Raw genomic sequence first — 20,022 nt, 5'->3', positions numbered from 1 at the left:
CATATTTTTTAATCTTAGCTAGTAATTAATATTTTAAGCAACTATTATAAAAGAAACATTATGAGCAAGGTTTTGTAACAAACTGGATGTACGGTGAATTGAAAAATCAAAGATATATGTTTCTTAAAGTAATAAAAATTCATAATTGTTGGGGATGAGATTATTAATTTCATTATTAAATAGTTTTTCATTACCAAGAATAATATTGTTTCCCTGTCAAATATTGAAATATGGTAGTTTTACAGAAAAAAAAGAAAGGACCAATGAACTTGCCATTCATCTCATACATTAACACAAGAGTAAACTAATTAAGAGAAATGGGAAGCTGGCATGATCTCATTTATAAACGTACTTGAGAAATTCCTTATACAGACAAAAGATAGATTTTAACAGACTCTAAAGAATTTTCCATAACGGCATTTAGAGGAAATATAAATTCATTCTTGCCAGCTGTAGCTCTATGCATACTACAATTCTTTGCATATTGATGATAGAAAACTATTGTAATATTGTAATATATACAGTTCAACAAGACTGTTTATACCCAGTAAGGACCAAAAAAAACTAAACAACAACAACAAAAACAAAGAACTTCGGCATACATAAAACCCCTGACAATTTCAATACATTTTACACACATAATCCATCTTGTACTTCTAGACTTAACAACTGATGAAGAGTTCAAATGCTCCATTCTCAATGCCAACAAAATTTCAAGTATGAAATAGAGAGGCTTCAAGTCTTGTTTTTAAGAATGAGGCATTTCTTTTAAGAGGCAAGCAAAGTTTCAGGAAAAAAAAAAATGACATGAAGGAAGATCTCAGTGTTAAGGTATTCTCAAAACAAACCTCTACTGATTGCTAATTTAGGAGATGTAAGAATTAAACTTTGTAGTTTGAGGCTGAAGAGATTCATTTATATTCGCTGTAAATTAATGGAAAAAAAGATATAAACCACCTACCTTTCGGGAATTGATTTCTTTCACGTATAGTGGAAGGAGAAATTCAGATATTCCTTCAAGTCGTATTCCTTTTTTAGTGACTCTCAAATTTCCCATTCCATCCTACAATCAACAACATATATATATTTCACCTTATGAAATAACATTATCCAGAACAAGGTAAAAAGAACAGTATCTGGCATAACATCTAAAAGTAATGAGTGCTAGGATACAAATGGTGAAGTCAAAAGTCCCACAAAATAGTGAAGAGTAAACTTTAATAGCTATATAGTAACAGGAAGGACAGACGGATTTTTGAAAGAGGAAAAACGGGAACAAAAAAAAAGTCTCAGTTTTGTGTTATTGTCAAACAATGAAACAGTAGTATATTTTTCATGAAAATGAATGTTCTGTCATGGATAGTAGCCAAAGCATAGTAAGTTTTGTGGTGCTGGCCAACTGAAGTAGGTCTGAAGATACTTGGAATGTCCAGCCAATAAATAGTTCTGAGTTAAATATAGACAAATACAATTATCCACTGAAGAAAACACAGGTTTTTTTTTTTAATTAGCAGTTTCTCATCTTTAATAAGAACATGTTATTAGCAAAAAGGACTTCAAAATGAAAAGCTTTGTTGTTGTTTCGTTTTAATCTGGATAGAAATAAGAAAAGGGACATTCTAAAAGGGTAGATGAAAAAAGCCAACAAAATGATCCAATGCACAACAAAATATATACAAATTAAAGTAGCACAGCAGTGCTTTAGCTGTGCTCTTACAGTTAAAGCAATGAAATCAGTTTGATACTTAGAGACAGGATCATTTTGCACATTTATTGAAATTCAAGACTGTACTTGTTACTATATTCTTGACAGAAGATAATTCTTTGCTGTGCAGCCAGTGGAATACAACTTGATTCTCTTAAGTGCAAAATTAGCAAATGTTACCTAATTGTTGATTAAATGCATAGAAGCAAATACTAAGTCTACTGCAGCAGAAAAGCAAGAACTTGTATTACTGCTTTTGGCCATATTGTATAACCTTGACTTGCTGAGCAGTTCTACACAGCCTGATGGCAGCATCCCCAGCTGATGCTGAGAGCGGACACCTACAAGTACCTACATTTATATTTACCTAAAGATAGTCTAGACAATAGCATGAGTCCCTTTTCTAAAACAAATAACAATGCCAACATGGCAGGTATTCGATTGATACTATTGCTATTTACATTTGAAGTAAGACCGTGAAAATGTTAATAATTTAAGAGAGGAAAGTAAAATTACATTTTATACAATGTAATTCAACTGAAATAATTTCCCAAACTCAACAAGAATATAGTATCAAACTATTTTTTCAAACTACAATAGATCTGTAAAAAACATACTTTTTGGAATTATGCCTTCACATTTCAAGTATGAAAGTATGAGTCTAGATATCTGACTACAAAACCAGAAACTTCCAGAACAATAAAATAAATATAACTACTCCAAAGCAGACAAAATACAGAATAACAAATACTACTACTAAGGTTAAGTGTAATACAAAATGTACTTGCTAAAGTATTGTGGCAGAGCTACAGCAGACTCTGTAATGGCCTATCTAACACTTAGAAAATCTTGATAATTCTAAGTCATTAACTGCCTTTGTGTGTGTTTGTGTGGCAAAAGGGCTATTTGTATTCATTTCCTGACATCTTAATCATCAAATAATGTTCCTTAAGGTAATTATGTTGTATCTTGGTCTTTAAAAATATACATACGTATGATATCACCATAAAATCATCATTTCATATATAAATTGGCTACACGTCATACAAATGGCTGATATAACAGGGTGGGATACAAAGCAGTGGTGTCTATTTTTGAGAAGAGAGATAAGAAAATTATACAATACTTTTGCAAGTACAATCTTCACTAATATCCATTAACTCTAAATTTCAACAGTTTCATTTTTCTTTGTATATTGTAGAACTAGCATATAAAATAATCATACGATAAAATAACCTGCGAAAGGAGAACAACCACGTTATAATTTGGCAGCGAATAAATACTAAACGAGAACTATACCGGTTTATTGCATTCGGTATAAACACATTTTATAACTGATATGTTGCTACATCTGCTTGTGCAGAATGTCTGCAACTGCCAGACATAAAATACTATTTACAATGAACTTGAAAAAAAAGATTCTGAAGACTGGAAATGCCTAGAAAACTTCTATTTGATCCATCTTATTTGTAGGTATATGATAAAATCTATAATTATACAAAATATTTACCTTCCTGAATCCCTGCTTTTTTCACACAACTTTCACACTACTCCTTTAACAGAAAGCTAGAATTACAGAATGATTTGGGTTGGAAAGCACTTTATAGAGCACCTAATTCCAATCCCCTGCTGAGGGCTACATCCTACTCTCCTACCACCTCTCTATTTTCTTTGCTACCTATTTACTGTAATCTGTTACAAGTCTGCTCTGAAAATAGGACTTTCAGTCTCCATCTTGGCTTCAGCTTTCCTAAGTGTTTATTACTGAAGTTCTAGAGTTCTTCACAATTCTTAATTAATTTCCAAAATACTTTTGGTGGATTTACACTGAGTGATACTGTTCTAATGTTACAGAAAATGAACTGAAATACAAAAAATAATTTGTCCTTTTCTTTTTTGTGCTTGTCATACTTTCTCTGTTTATTTTAAACAACAGGAAGTTGATGCACACACAAAATTTAAATCGCCAGAGTCTCAAACAAACTAAAAGCACAGGTTACAGTGTCAATATATACTTTTTCTGAGTGACATTTCTAAGACCACATTCTTCATTTTTTCCAAAATTCAGCTACCCACCTACCCAAGTACAACTGTCTGAATGCGGAAAGACCCTGGACATACAGGAGTACTCAATTTTCAGTAAAATTACTCAGTATGAAAAGACAGACAAGGTATTCTGGATTGAGAGCCAGAAATAGCACAATAAGATATAAACCGAATAGGGCATCTGTGATCTTAGCAGCTTGACAAATGCAATAGCCTTCCAGAAAGCAACTTCCTGGAGCATGCAATACCTGTTATTAAATAAGATTCAACAGTAAAATGAGGAAAATACTTAGACATGTATTACAACGTGCTTAACAAGGTTCTCCTCCCTCACAGAATCACTGCTTACTAGGTTTTATTCATCAAAAATTCCCCATCCAGTTTACAGGAGGATTGGAATATATATATATATATTTGTATCATTGAGCTAGAATTAGGCTGATACAGAGAAAAAAAAATAGTCATACTTAAAAAGTCATTAAAACTGAAAAGATTAATCAGAAACAAATCCAGTCTTCCCAGCCCATTCAATGTACCCATTCATATGAAGATCAGTGTATCTGTGATGCTCCTCCCAAAAAGCCAAAAAAAAATTAAATTTTAAAACAGAACTGGAGAAGAATTTTGTCTTAAAGCATACATGCACCTTCCTATGTATATGATTCTGATATTACAATTATAGTTTGGTTTAGGCAATCCTTCTGCTAATCATCCAAGTAAACTGCCCAATTTACTTCATGATTTCCAGGCAATAGATACTCAAATTATAATTTGCATTTGTGATTTGGTTTCATTCAAGTACAAAAATACACTTGAATGAGGTATATAAGTACCTTTTTACAACAAATAAATATTAATACAGTATACCGTATCTGGCTTGGATAGAGCTAGTTTTCTTCATAGCAGAATGTATGGAAATACCTTTTGGATTTGTGATTACATCAGTGTTGACAACACATCAGTATTTTGGCTGTTGCTAAACAGTGCTTGCACAGAATCAAGCTGTAGAGTGGCAGATAGGATGACGTGGATGATTGGGAAGATGAACTATTAGCTATAGCGATGATAAAATATGCAGAAGGTTAGGAGGAAGTTGACAAGGCAAATAATCTGTACTGTGTTCCCACACACAAAGGGCTGGGTTTCATAAAGAGAGCTGCATAAAAATTCCATCTGGAGGAAAATGGTTTGGGGGCATGGTTATGGATAATAAAAGGAAAAACTATAGCCAGCTACAGGCCTCTGTAAACAGAAAAGGGAGGGGAAGGGACAGGGACCAGCAATGATAATACAGTGAGTCTTCCTTGTTTGTAAGGAAAAGTTACTGTGAATTTCACTAACAGTAAATTGATAGCAAAATATCAAGGAAAAAAACATTGCAATGGCAAAAATTGATGTAGACATCTCCCTTCATCTCTCTGCTGAAACTAATAGCTATGACTGTGCAAATGACATCCAAGAGCAGGGAAGAGTGGGGGGAAGAAATGACTATATAAATGCTACAATGGTTGAGGGACACTGTGACCGAGGAAAAAATATAGCCTGTGGAAACCTAGCAGTAACAAAGACATTTTAACTAGAAAAGCTATAGAAAGAGAGAAAGACAGACCACTTCGGAGTCTAAGTGGAACTGAGTATCCTGAATATATGTTGTCCATTAGATTGCTTTTTAAAGGTATAAAGCACGATCTGGTTTACCCAGTTATGAAAGTAAGCTTGAAAACACAAGCCTACATGGATTGTATTAACAAAAAATACACCTCTCAAGAGTAGACAATCACTTCAAATGCACCGCGTTTTTTGTTGGTTTTTTTTTTTTAATTTGTTTTGTTTGTTTGTTTTTAACACAAAGTCTGATTTTGTTCTCTGTCATGGATAGCTATGTTATTTTTCATTCATACACTGACATGTCTTTTAGTAGCATATGAAAAAACTGAATTCCACATTATCTGTCTTCACTGTATTTTAGATTAAGGTGCAGCTTTCCCAGAACTGTTAAGTGAGCAACCCAGAATGAATCTATATCAAGACTTTTATAGATTCTTTATTATAAGAATTTATATCAAGACTAGGTGAACTCTTCTAAAAGACAGGCAAAAATATTAAAAAGCCATAATCTGTCAAAATTGTTTTGTCATCTAATACTGACATGGAATGTCTCATTTTGAACTCCTCCTGCTTTGAAACTCCTAACCCATTCATATTCACCTGTAGCTGAAGTAGGTGAAATAGGTACAAAGGGTCTGGTGCTTTTTGGTGTCCCCATGCACTGCTATAAACCCATGAAGACAACAGTGAAATGAAATGGTTTTCTAGTTGTAGCCAGCAAACTTCCATGTCCAAAGTCAAAATTCTATAATTCAGTTAATGTGTAATCAGACTAACATAACTCCACTTCCATCCCAATCCAACCTTGTACAATGGATCTTCAAAAATTCAGATAATATTGTACGCTCCTTACGATGCCATACTTCATGCAGGTAGAAGAGAAATAAAAAAACAGGGTCAGGGAACAGCAATTATTTTTTATTTCCCCTCCTACCTGTATTCAACAGCAAAATTATGAGCTTTTGAAGCATTTCTAGTCAGTCAATTCAGTGAGTTGCAAAACACCAGAAACTAGGTAAGAGTAGAAAGACAAGCTGAAAAACTAAAATAGAGATGAAGGTCTCTCATCCGGAAGTAGAAGCTGAGATGTGGTAAATCCAGAAGCATTATTTATTTCTTATTTTCTCCTCTCTTATCCTTTCTATCTATCAAGTCAAACTGAGTGAATAAGTTGATCAAGTAATAGATACATATTATAAACTTACTTTAATTCTGGAAAACGTATTTAAATTGTTTCTATTCTAGTATGAGCTAAATATTTCGTCACTTGAGTATAACACGTAACTTATTGAGCAACATGGGGAAAATAAATAAACAGATACAAATAAACCAAATGAATTATAACGAATTGTATTAGCACAGGTAAAACTAACAGAAGCAGGACTGAAGAGCAAGGTGGAAGAAACCTCCTGCCATTAAAACCATGTTGCTTCTGTTGAAGAATTAAGATGACTTGTTACTGAACACAGAAAGGGTGAACCTAATACCAGAGAAAGGTCTAGATTGCAGAAGTGGGTGTTTTTTTCATTTTAATTTTATCATTATTGGGAAGAAGCTTTAGTAATTGCATACTCTTGTGTGAGTGTTAATATTACTTTAACTTAACTATTTTGACATGATTGTTAATGTTTTAATTAGACTAATAATAAAAAATTGGATGTGTGTGTATGCATGTGTTTATTTAGTCTACATAAATCACCCAGCTATTCAGTCTGCCTCCCTGCCTTTGAGGCTCGGTTGTAATTTCAATACAACATCTTGAAGAAGCTAATTTAGTCACGCTGAAAATTTTATCACACATTATCCTTGTATTTTATTTCTTAAATAAGTGGTTTCTTTACTTCAAAAACAACAATGAAAGACCACAGATTGTTTAGCATGCTGACACTGGATGACAATAAACAAACATGCTATTTACAAAAGTGGTCATCTCTGTTGATGAATCTGTAGAAAATATTTACATTTATGAAACAGTTTGACATTTGTACACTTCCATTTTGACTTGTGTGTACAAGGCTTATACTGAAAATGTTAGAGCATAGGCTCCTCCATTTCTCTAGGAATCACTACAAAGTACTTTTTACTCTTGTATTCTTGTCTTCACACTGAGCTAGCATTAGACTGATGGTAAACTAACAGCAATTTGAAATATTAAAATATGACTTATGACCTGGGTGGAGATGCTTTGTAGTTCAGTCACATATGAAAATAAATTGTATACTAGTGGGATGACATGCTGATTTTTTTTTATTATTATTTATTTTTTGGTTTTGCATCTTATCCTTTCACTGATCCTGACATAAGCAAAATGTCAACATTCGTACTGCTAAACTCTACAATATGCTAATGCTGATGTATACCTAAAAATACTTTTGAAAGAGACTTAATAATCATAGGAGAAAGAAAACCTACAGAATTAGGTAGATTCTGAAAGTCTCTATGCTTTGATTCATAAAGAAAAAAGATGTGTTTCTTGCAGAGAATAAGCTTTTCGCTAAGAAATTCAACCTTACTCTCTATGAAAGAAAAATATGATAAAATATTCACCCATCCCCAGCACATGCTCTGTTCAAGTTCTGTGTGAGATTTCTACTTACATCATTAAAACATTTCTGGACTGAGTATCATGCAACTGGAAAAAAATGGGACAGAAAAAAAAGACTAAAAATGCATTGGAAACCTTTTTAGCAGCATTTATTCCCTTTCAAATATTGTAAATAATATATTGAGTTAAGCAGTGGGTTTAACTGACAGGTTCTGCAGAAGGCTACCATTTGCATTACTGCAAAACGAGCTATAACTGAGCTATGCTGGATATAATGGCTTAGTACTCTTTTGTTCTTTTTCTTAAAGACAGATTACATATGTAATTTAACTATTTTACCATACTTTCTAAACCAGGCACATCTAACCTGCAGGCAGCATGCGGCCTGGTCCCACCCACCCTGTGGCCACCTCCCACCCCACACCGTCATGGAGGCAGCTCTCCTCACCAAGTGGCCTGGTCCAGCCCCAGGTGCACACCCATTGCTGAGGAACAGCCAAACACCAGAGTGCTAATAATGTTGAAACCATGGCATAGAGTGGGCGCAGTGCACTGTTAGCTTGAGTTATGGCAAAAAATCTCCAATAAGCACATTGAGAACTCACTAAGAATTGCAAACACTTCCCTAAAATCAGTCTGTTCCACCAGTTCCATAAAAAGGAATATTTCACTAGTTTATATTTTTGCTGCTTTTTTGTTGTTTTAACAACAATAAAAAAAAGTTACATAGGTTAACTGCACGATACATTTCATATGTGGCTCAAGATAATCCCTCTTCACTCAAGGAAGCCCAGGCAAGCCAGAAGGTTGGATACCCATGGTCTAAACCATATTTATAGTTAGAAATACTCTTTAACGCATATCTTGATCCTCCAGAGGCGTAATTCAACTACATTACTTCTACTTAAACATTCTGACAGATTATTGCTTAGCCTAAATAGTCATTTCATTGCCTGTTCTTGTATACCTTTTACGCTTCTTTTTGTTCCCAATCTGCCATCCGTAAGACGTAAAGTAAAACAGCCAAAACAACCACAGCATATGAACTCATGAACATGGCTATTGTAAGTAGAGAATAATCACCCCACATATTTAGTTCAGCATACCTGCCTTTCCGCCCCCCCCCCAATACTGTTCTGTTATTGATGTATGGTATGCTTGGAATCTAGCACTTCCTTACCAGTGCAAATGAATTGAAAGCCTGGATTCCACAAAACTTCTGGAAAAATAACTCCTCTTTTTTGTACTCAAACTATTTACACCCTGTCTCTTGTAGGACTTGAGACAACATCAATGTAACAATTGCTCTCAATAACAATCCATCTTCTATAAATAATAGACATTTTATTGGGGGGGGGGACGGGGGGATGTGGTAATAACTTCTCAAGTCTGTACTCTTAATACCATGAGTATTCACCCCAACCGAACTTTAAATTTTACCAGAAAATCCTTGCAACTTCAGCAGGACAGACTGGGAATGACTTTTAAATTAAGCTTTTCAAGTTAAGACTCTTGTCCTTAGAGTCTTCGATTTAAAATATTCCCTGATTCAGATTGCAGAATCTAAAGAAATTCATCTGTACTTTCAGAATCTGATAAAAATAGTTAGGTAAGCCACCTAAAAAGTTTTAAGATACAATTTAACATTTTCCTGAGTTTTATTCATCTCAAGGTAGCTTATGGTATTATATAGGTGAAATGACCCAAAATGGCCCCAAAGTGACACCATGCTTTAGCAATTTTTTACACTTGTGTTATAAAGAATATATGCTTTTCAATATTATTTTTTTCCTATAATGTGACTGTGCTTTGTTCAGGAAATACTTAAACACAGATTGAACATACAAAAACAAACAAACAAACAAAAAGAGCTAACATACAGAACTACCTATAGCCCAGCACATCTTTCAGTAATTCCCCAGACAGGTACTTAAGTTTAGCAAAGTAAAAAAAAAAAAAAAAAAAATCATTAAAGTAGCAAATTTTTAAGGCAGTCCAAACAACCTATTTAGTATCATAACAGAAACAATTATAAAGGAAAAAAAAATGTTTAGCAGTTGCATATTTTTTGCTTTTCAAGAAATGTAACTATCTAAGAAGGCAGTCTTCACAGTATTTAAGTAAACATTACTTTGTATTCCCATGCAAACACTGCATGTTTTCCAAAAAAAAAAAAAAAAAAAAGAAAAAGAAAAAGAAAAGCTACCACACATCTTTCAATAAGCAACAACTCTCATCTGATGATACATTCAGTAAAGTATATGAGACTGTGACATAGCATACTGCAGGTTACCAGGGAAAGGGAAGTGTAAGAAATGTCACAAAATTATTTGAGAGTAATGTTTCCTTTAAGTAAAAACAGACTCAACAGAACAACCATCTCATAAGTGATCGGTTTAAGTCCCTTCTGTTTTTCAATCTGAATGGATTTTAAAAAAATGCAACATTCACTTTTTTTTTTTAAAGAGTATTATAACCACAATGATCAAGAGATCTGCTTGATCTCCCAGCGAACAGCATCTCAATTTATTTTTTTAACCACTTAGATCTATTAATTGTGTCTCCAAATGGGGTCGTCTTCTACACATACATAAAGTGCCTTATTTTGAAGGAATATAGTATATTCTCACACACCAAAAACTTCCTACGCTATAGCTGAACTCTTGATCACTGAAGGACAATGAAAGCTATGCATTTGTGAATTAACAGTTTGGTATCCCAGTGATTTATTTATTTTTAAATAGAGCAATTTAAGAAAATGATTGGATAAAATTTTTAAGAACTGTTTAGTTTTACAATCCAGCTTTTTAAAAAACACAGCATAAGTAATCTCTGCCATCAAATCTTTCTCAGTTTTAAGCTATGAGGATGCTGGCTGGGCAGAGAGTAGCTATGGGCAGTGGCGTCTCTATAGGAATCCTAGAATGGAATTCTTCAATGAAGATTCCATGCTCTGGAGAAACACAGACTTACATACTTCTAAAAGCAGAGACCAGCAGCATTACAATCCCTGAAAATATGCTTTAGAAAACTGATAGGAGATCCAGAAGCAAAAGTAGTGAAGCCAAGAAGCCTAAATGATCAAAAGGATGTCAATAATGTGCCAGACATGAGGATCTCCAGTGAAAAAGAAGGTGGCTAGCTGGAAAGGAAAGCAGAGGTACAAGACATGAATAAAAAAAAACAGATACTCTTCAGAGAAGCAAATGATTACCGAAAGCAGCCAATGATCCAGTCACTAAGAGAAAATGAAGAACATATCCTAGTGGTGGAAAAAAAGAAGCTACATGTCCTTAACACTGAGAAGCATGGTAACCACTAGTCTTTCTCTGAGTTTGGCTTTATTTGAGATTCACCAGATATCTGGTTATTACTTCATGCTGTTCATTTGTAATTACAGTAACAACTTAGAAAAAGAGATAAGAATTCAAACTCATGTAATAATACATTCTATGTAGAACAAGTAGTAAGGGACTTTGGATGAATACCTTCATTCTGAGATTCAGACAAAAGAAGAAGGAATTTCTAAAGAACTGTAAATCATGGTTATAAATAAATAATAACAGTAAAAAAAAAAAAAATCACTTCCAGGCAGGAAGGATGATGTAAATTACATATGTGAAGAGTAAACCACAGCACAGATCTCACTGACAATGCTTAAGGACAACACCCTATGTGAATACAGCAGGAGACAAGCTGATTAGAAAACTCCTGAAATACTTTCATTAAAAGAGTAAATAGGGTAGAGTCTGCTTCGGATTTTACTCTAATTAATAGAAAAGAGATAGCTAAGAATGTGAAGATTAAGAAATAATGTGCTTGAGATTGGTCACAAAAGGATAGAGTTCTCAGAAGTCAGATTAGATAGAAAATAACTGAAACTAAAGGCAATGTATTTCAAGAAGGCAGACTTCAGTAAGAGGAATCTCAGAGAAGATTTCCTGGGAGACTTGCCTGAGGGGAAAATGGAATTAAAGTATAACATTATCTCCGTAATTAACCAGTTTACACAAAGGAGAAAAAAAGCTCCTGATAGATACTGGAGTATATTGACATTTTTTGATGCTTTTTTTTTTTTTTTTTTTTAAATTTTCTCTTTCTCAGTCAAAAGGTCAACATAACTGGTCCCTGTTTTAACTGATGCTCCAGTGACAGATAAAGGATTAAGATCCAGCAGGGAAGAAATGAATGCATTTGAGAATACTTGCATATGTTAGGTATTTTCAAATCAGCTAAGTAAAACAATTTTTTTCTACGTATCAAAAATCTGCAAGCCATAAATGATTAGCTAAAATACGTCTACAATAGTGACAAAGCTCAAAGCAGCCAAGTGAAGCAATCCCTCATTTCCCCACTTACTCCATGTTGGCTCAGACTGTGGGGCAGTTTTTCTGCATTTGAAGGGGATTCCTTTTGGATGAATTTAAACCAGAAGTTCTGTTCAAAGTGCAGCAACAGTCTCTAAAAGGAACAGAAAGGTCCCAATCAATGTATGATCTGCAGCACAAGCAAGTCCCACAGCAAGTAACAAGTGCACATGCACTGACAGAATACTCTCAAACCACAAAGAACTCCCATGCTCCTACTTCTTGTATCACTTGAAAGGTAAAGGTCTTGAGGTCAGTAATCAGGTCACATAGAGGTCAAAACTGTCTACAGACCATCTGCTTTTCTTTTTCTTCCTTCTACTACAGTATCCTTTCATCAATACTTTTCTAAATAGCTTTTTAAATTTTATTTTATTTAAAACAAACATAACATTTTGCAATTTTTCCTTCTCAGTGGTAGAATCAACTTCAGTCTTGCAAAAGATTCATTATCATCATATCAGCATATATATAATGCCAGATCACGGTCAAGGGTTTCAGCAATGCCCCCACGTTTTTAAGTTCTGCATCCACTGCCAGTCATCCCTAGGACTCATGATTTCCATCTGTTCAAACTGTGTATATCCCCTCTCATTTATCCCATCTCTTCCTCATGCAAATGAAGATCTGAGAGGCCAGAACCACTTTCATACTGCCCTGTCCAGAAGTTGGCACTGCCGCAAGACTTAAGACAATATTTCTCCCAAACTGAGCCCTATAATGTGGCCAATACCCAAATTCAGAGTCAGGAAGAAGCAGGTACTGCATTTTATGTGTAATACAACAACAATAAAAATAAAGGTCATAAGAGTGCCAGTGTGTAATTTTTATCACTACAAAGTAGACCAAAGAATGCTCTGGTGCTTGATGAGGCAATACTGAGAAGCCTACACACCTGAAAGCAAAAGTTTGTAGGATAGCTTTCTTCTGGCTTAAAAAAATAATAATAATAATAATAAAATAAATAAAATAAAAAAATAATAAAAAAAAAACATGTGCAACAGGGATATTTGTTCCAGGGGTCCAGATTAACAATAAATGTGCGTACGAATATTTTAGATGTTGGGTCTCAGGCACAAACTACTATTTTTAACAAATCTATTCCTAATGTTATGTATTAGTTTTCACTACATAGCTTCCAGTTACACAGTCTACGTGCAAAGTTTTTTTTAAAGGATGAATGAAAGCAAACTGTACAAGTGAAAACCAGAAAGGCAGAATTGGTATAACTTTTAAAAGGCAAAACAATGGCAACAAAGATCAACCTACCTCAAACTGTTAAAATATTATGAACTCTATACCAGAATAGATAATCAAACTATCTGTAGGCAGTTGGAAGTTGACCACGATATCAATGAAATGCAAAGCAATGGAAAAGCCATGGTTTTTTTTCTGTAACTGAATAACAATGGCCAATGCAGACAAATATTTGACCACGATAAGTTGACCACGATATCAATGAAATGCAAAGCAATAGAAAAGCCACGATTTTTTTTTCTATAACTGAATAACAATGGGCAATGCAGACAAATATTAAACAATTAAAAAAATGACCTACAAGGAAGGTCTAAACTTGATGGTATCCCTTAGACTGGAGAAGGGGAATTGAGGAAGCAGACAATAAAAATCTTAAAATATGAAAATACTTTCTTCATGCCTATTGATTAGATAGCAAATAATGAGATTAAAATGAAGAAACTAGAATCACATGGGTATTAGTTGAACATTTTGACTCTAAGAACTGGAACAAAAAGATTTAGCCTGGTTTTGCAATACTGAACCATGAAAGAATATTCTGAACTTTTTGAATACGCATCTCTGAAAAATGATGTACAGTTAAAGCTATGTTTCTGTAGAGGAGGAACACAGATGGCTTATGGAAGTCTTTTCCTAACATAGTATATAATTATTCTAAGATTTCCATGCAGAGGCTACTACATGATTACATAGTACATGCCTATTTCATTGATCTGCAAAATGCACATACACTTAGATTATTAAAAACCTACACAAATGTTTTGCCCTACTGTTTCAGTAAAGTGATAAACTGACAATCTTACTGGATTGCTAAAACACAAAGCATCTTTTTTTAGTCTTAATAAGTAACAAAACTCATATACAGTTGTTTGATTTTTATTTTTTTGTTTTGTTTTGTGGCAGAATTAGTAATGGAATAAACACGATTTCTACTTTACATACAGACAGTTTAAGAATGCCTACACTACTGCAGAGCGATAGATTATTCACATCGATATTGTAATACATTAATTTACCCATATTACTCATAATTCACAGAAAGGGGAGCATGATCCTTTTTTAGTTACAGAATAGGAGATAAATAAGTTTCCTGAAAAACTGAGTTAACCATAGATAACAGACCAAAAACAATAAAGGTAAGTTGAGATGCACTGTCTCTCTCCAATGCACAGACAATCCTTGACAGATTAATTCTGTTAAGTGAATACAGCATAGTCTCTCCAAAGAACACAGATTCAGGACAAATGTCAGATTTAGCTATAAAATTCGGCTCCTAATGGTGTCACACCAAGAAAAAAAATACTAAAATGTGCTATGAACACAGACTCTTAAAGAGATCAAAGTAAGAAACTGGGAGGAAGATAAAGGAGATTTCTATAGGAAAACTTCCGCTAGAATAGATAGGATATGCTATGGCATTTAAGGAGAAAAAAAAAAAGGTAGTGAAGGCATTTCCTTATTCACTTCAAAAGAAACATATCCAACTGCTTATGTAGATAGCATCTGAGGAACGAAGAAAGAAAAAGTTTGGGTCAGCAATGGAAGAACAAAACTGCATTTATTTGACAAAAATAATTAGGAAGATCAGTTTTTTGTATACTTGCACCTCAAAGTGAATTATCATACATCTCTTTTGGTCTGTCATCACCACTGACTGCAATCACAGTTTAGTAATCTGTTATCAAATTGATTGTTGTAGTCTTGTTTTACCTGCTCTAAAAGAAATCCAGATGCCTACAAGGAAGTCAAATAAATGCTATTGTGATTATTTCCAACAATTTTCTGTCTCTAGGTACACTAGGGTATGGAGAGAAAAAAACATACAAACAAAAAAAAGTGAGTGTCACAGTACCAAAAAAGTAATCATAAATCCTTAAGGTCTTAAATGTATATTATTTACTGTATGAAATGCAAAGGTTTTTTATTCTAGTGATAAATAGAAATATAAAAATTATTTTTTCTCCAAGCCCCTGATTTATATGCCATAAAGTGTTAAATGAACTCAGTTATATCAAGAACATAGAGAAGTTTGGAAAGACAAATTTCATTTTAATTGCATTTTTCATTAGCTAGTCTCATAAGCATAACTGATAATCACTAAATAAAGAGTATCTCTATTAGAACACAACACCCACTGTAGGAAGACTGCTGCATTAGTTTAAGTGCCCTACATAAGAACAAGTTTTCATGTTATTAAATAACTCACAGTAGATTTCAAGGATGCATTTAGCAATGATGAGATGAATTAATGCAGCCACTAGACTACATGGAGGGGGGGAGTAGAGGGAATCAAACTATGCAGCAAAGCAAATATTAACACATTTCTGTAGTAAATAAAACTTTTCATTATAACAAGCAATATACTGTTCTTTTTGTCCTTTAATCTCTAGCAGGCACACAGATTTACTACATTCCTCAAAAAATCTGATATCTTATCTTTACAGAGTCAGAGCTTAAATATATGTTACAATTTTGAGATTAGAACCTATGTTTGCATGTGTAAGAAATTAGATCAAAACAAGAACAAGAGGAAAGGGTGCTAACAGTTACACATTATGTATAGGTCAAGCATGGTTTTCTTCCACACTGCCTCAAACTTTTCATACCACAAAGCCTCCAGCTTTAAGTAACTAGAAATTTTTGGCAGGTTCATCTGTTTTATTATTCCTGTTGGCACAAGTTGAATTTATCACATTGGTCTGAAACAGATTATGCGTTGTTTTATTGGATTAATTTAATTGTGTATTGACATCAGTGTATGTCAAAATTAATGGCTTTTTAATGACACTGCATGCTAAAGATTAACTGGAGATATTGAGTAGTGAAGGCACAGATTTAGAAATGATTGATATGATAAGGTTATAAATATTACTATAAGTAACACTGACACACATAAAAGAGTAAAAATAGCTTCATCTCCCTCTTCCTTTCATCCTAGGAAGGAGAATAGTAAATGCAGAAATTTTATTTGCTTGTTTTATATCAAACCTGTAAGGAGTCTGCATAGCACCCTGCATAGCAGTGTTTGTTTGCTTTTTTTGTTTGTTTTGAAACATCTCCATTTGCACCAGAAATAAGGCTCATAGTAAGCTCCTTTTGAAAATAATGATTTTAAAAAATCCTATATATTACATAGTAGTCGTCAGTTAATTCCATCAGAACATGCCCTTTATATTAAATATTTGAAATATTTCGTTAAATTATTTTTGGTTGACGTTTAGTAGCAGTTTAAAATACAGAGCACTACAATAATTATGTAGCTTAAGGAGCATAACGTAACAAGTAACATGGAGACCGTTATAATACTAATCTGTATTCAATCTCCACTCTCTTTAGGAAAACACTTCAGTCAACCTTACACAGACAGTAAGAGTAGAAAACAGTTTCAGTGTGCCTAATAATACCTCTGAGTCTCCTGTGATTGCAGAAATAGCTTAGTAAGTTCAAAAGCTTAGAGGAACCCACACTATCTACCAGCAAGAAACCTCTGTAAGGGAAATGTGTGCTGCTTCTAGCTTCAGAATACAATTTAATTTAGAATCATTTTTCTCCATTGTTTCATCATTTTTTGATAAAAAGTTTTTGACATGCTTGTCTAAAGCATAAAATTCTAACACATATATACATTTATCTTGGCCAACTGAGAGCCCGCTGGCTCTATTTATTGAAACTGAAAAATCATACACCCTTCTAAAGAAAACATGCAGTCAGAACTGCCTTCATGGCATTTCAAGAGATATGTTCTTACCTGGTTCATCCCTATTTGGACTATGGAAAAACTAAGCCTTGACTGAAACTATTTACAAATTGAGAGTTTGTCTAGAAAAAAGAAGAAAAAAACAAAGATTTCTAGACAAATAGTTTGGCAGTTAGGATATCCACTTTGGATTCAAAACAAAGTAAAACCATTCATTTTCATTTCCTTAAAATTCTCCCTCAGAATAAAAGGTCTTCCAATATGAGGAGACTACCCTTGTTTCCAGTTGAATGGTTTTCTGACAGGCTTTACAACATTTCTTAGACAGTAATCCAAAATATTCACTAGAGTAGCTTTTGCATATGACTGAATTGTCTAGAGATCAGGGATTTAGAACATTCCTAAGTACTGGAACAACGAGGTCTCATAACCATTGAAAGTAACTGTATGAATAAGTTGGAAAATGTGTCTAAACTACTATCTAGTCACTTTATTTTTGTCTTTTTTTAATTGTTGCTTTACTACACTTTAAGTTCATTCTCCCAACTGAGAAAGACACAGATGTCTGTGCTGCCAGACTGATTGCAGCTCCTAAGCTGTTACATTATGAGAAGGCGCTGTCATCATTTCTAAGTCTGTAGCCTAAGTCTAGGTTCAGAAAAAGTGATCTGAAATGTTTTTACGTAGTCCAATTCTAATTAATTCTACGTGCAAGGAAAAGTCTAGATAGCCATTAACAGGGAAAGAAAAATATAATGTTAGGAAAGGTGGGATCCAGGGAAACACAAACAAGAAACCTCCATTTGGCCACCAGATAAATAGGGCAGTTATAAATCTGCTAAACAAACTGTAGCCAGTTTTGTTTCTTTAGTTCAAGAAATCTACAGATTATACTGAATGAGAAAAAGATGCAAACAGTCATGAATAGCAGAGCTTTATGAAGAAATCTGGTGACAACAACCACTTAACGATTCATACTGATACAAGCATAGTTATGCATCGTGTTAAGAACAACATGCATGACCCCAGGCTGGTGAACATCAAACTGAGTTCCAACTCAGTTTGTTCTGAAAAGGATCTGGGGGTTACATCAGGCTGAACATGAGAAAACAGCATACTCTCACCAAAGCCAAAATGCATGCACATTGTGCAATACAGGGAAGAAGGCCACTAGCAAAGTGGAGAAAATTCCTAATCCTGTCCACTTTGTCCTGACAAACCCTCATCTGGAACATGATTATTATTATTATTATTTTCTATATGCTTACACCAGATCAAGAATGAAGTTTAAAAATCAAAGGAAGTCTTGCGTAGGGCTGCTAAGATGGAGAGGACTTACAGGATGATGCTGAGGAACCTGTAGCTGTTTTAGTCAGGTGAAGAGATGGCTAAGGGGAGTATAATGCAGATTTGAACTCAACAGGGAGCAGTTAAAAAGATGTGGAGCCTCAGCAACAAAAATGAAACAAACATTCATCGCTACTTATGGCAGTGTTTTGAAGTCTCAGGCTGAACATTATGAAAACATGTTTTCCCAGAAGAGGAAGTTGGTGTGGGAACATGATGCTGAGGGACTGTAGCAGCTTCATCCTTAGAGGTTGTCAGGACACCAGCTTGTTCATGACCCTTCATGCAGCAGGCTGGGGCAGAGCACTCCTAGTGGTTCTTTCTGCTAATATTGTTGCAAGTCTTTGTAACCAAGAAATTTCATTGGATGTATTTGCACCTATTTAGTTCATTGTTGCTTCCTGTAAGATTAAAATAATTCAGAAATTCTAAGAGTTTACAAATGGGACAAAGGATGACTACAGAAATGAAAATTTTGCACACAAAGATGTTGACAAAGTTTTTTAATTTAGAGAGAAAAAAATAATGTGGAACGTAGCAGAGAGAAAACAGCTAGAAGCAGAACACAAAAGAGAGACTGCCACAAATAGCTGTCATTTGATATGAAAAGGAAAGAAGCAAAAGTAAAATAAAAACTGAATAAGATGTCTATCTGTACAAATAACAGAACTCAAGGTCATAATTCGGTATTAAATCCCTGTGATTCAAAATATAGCCCAGACATTAAGTAATAGAGACGTGTAGGAAAAATAGACTGTTAGGATTTCAACAACAGAGTATTCATGAAGACTTTCTGAAATAAATCCTGTGAAGCATTTGGTGCTGGTCACTTGCCAGTGTGGAGGGCAAGACAGTACACTGGAGTACCTGGCCTTAAAGAAATGCTCACAGAAACAGAATACAAATTTGAAGCAACTTCCACCTTTTTAAAAGGCTGCCAGCTCAGAAGTACCTATGTGATGAGACCCTGGGGTTTGATCTGTCATTTTTTCCTCTTAATAGTAAATCAAATGATGATACAATTTATTCTATTATGCCTTTTGAAGTCCAGCTGATAGAATAACTTGCTCTTAGCTCCAAAACAATACATTATTACTGCCAACTGCTATTTATCACTTCAGATTCTTAGTGGTATTAATTATTTATATGGTAAAGCCAATTCAAATTTTAAGATGTAAAATCAGGACACAGTCTCCTTTGATGTATATGCTTTGAAATTAAATGCGTCAAAAATCTTCCAATTGGATATTTTTCTAGCTTACAATCAAATAATATTATAAATAATCAAATTATATGAGCTTACAGAAGTACTCTGTGCTGTTCAATTTAAGTAAAATACCTGTTCACTAGATAATTCAAAGTGTTTTGTACCAAGATTAAGTATTTGCAATTTACAGAGCAACAGTATAGTCTTAATCTTTTAGTACATTTTGTAACAAATTAGAATCAC

The 20,022-nt window shown here is 34.0% G+C and overlaps 1 protein-coding gene across 11 annotated transcripts in view; it reads right to left on the bottom strand.

Annotated features, from left to right (window-relative positions):
• SGCZ (sarcoglycan zeta) overlaps window positions 1-20,022 on the bottom strand; it is a 360,204-nt gene that overhangs the window by 94,132 nt on the left and 246,050 nt on the right. For 7 of the 11 annotated variants that reach the window (XR_005859307.2, XR_005859308.2, XM_040699475.2 and 4 more), the window contains one exon: window positions 962-1,063. Coding sequence is in view for 9 of the 11 variants with exons in the window: in XM_040699475.2 (XP_040555409.1) it covers window positions 962-1,063 (102 nt within the window). In the remaining 2 variants the exon portion in view is untranslated. Of the gene's footprint in view, window positions 1-961; window positions 1,064-12,263; window positions 12,366-20,022 lie in introns of all 11 variants that reach the window. The other 4 variants (XM_040699469.2, XM_040699468.2, XM_040699472.2 and 1 more) reach the window with 1 other exon arrangement.

The sequence above is a fragment of the Gallus gallus genome, chromosome 4, assembly GCF_016699485.2.
Source record: "Gallus gallus isolate bGalGal1 chromosome 4, bGalGal1.mat.broiler.GRCg7b, whole genome shotgun sequence".
NCBI lineage: Eukaryota > Metazoa > Chordata > Aves > Galliformes > Phasianidae > Gallus > Gallus gallus.
This window is presented reverse-complemented; position numbering and strand designations above follow the sequence as displayed.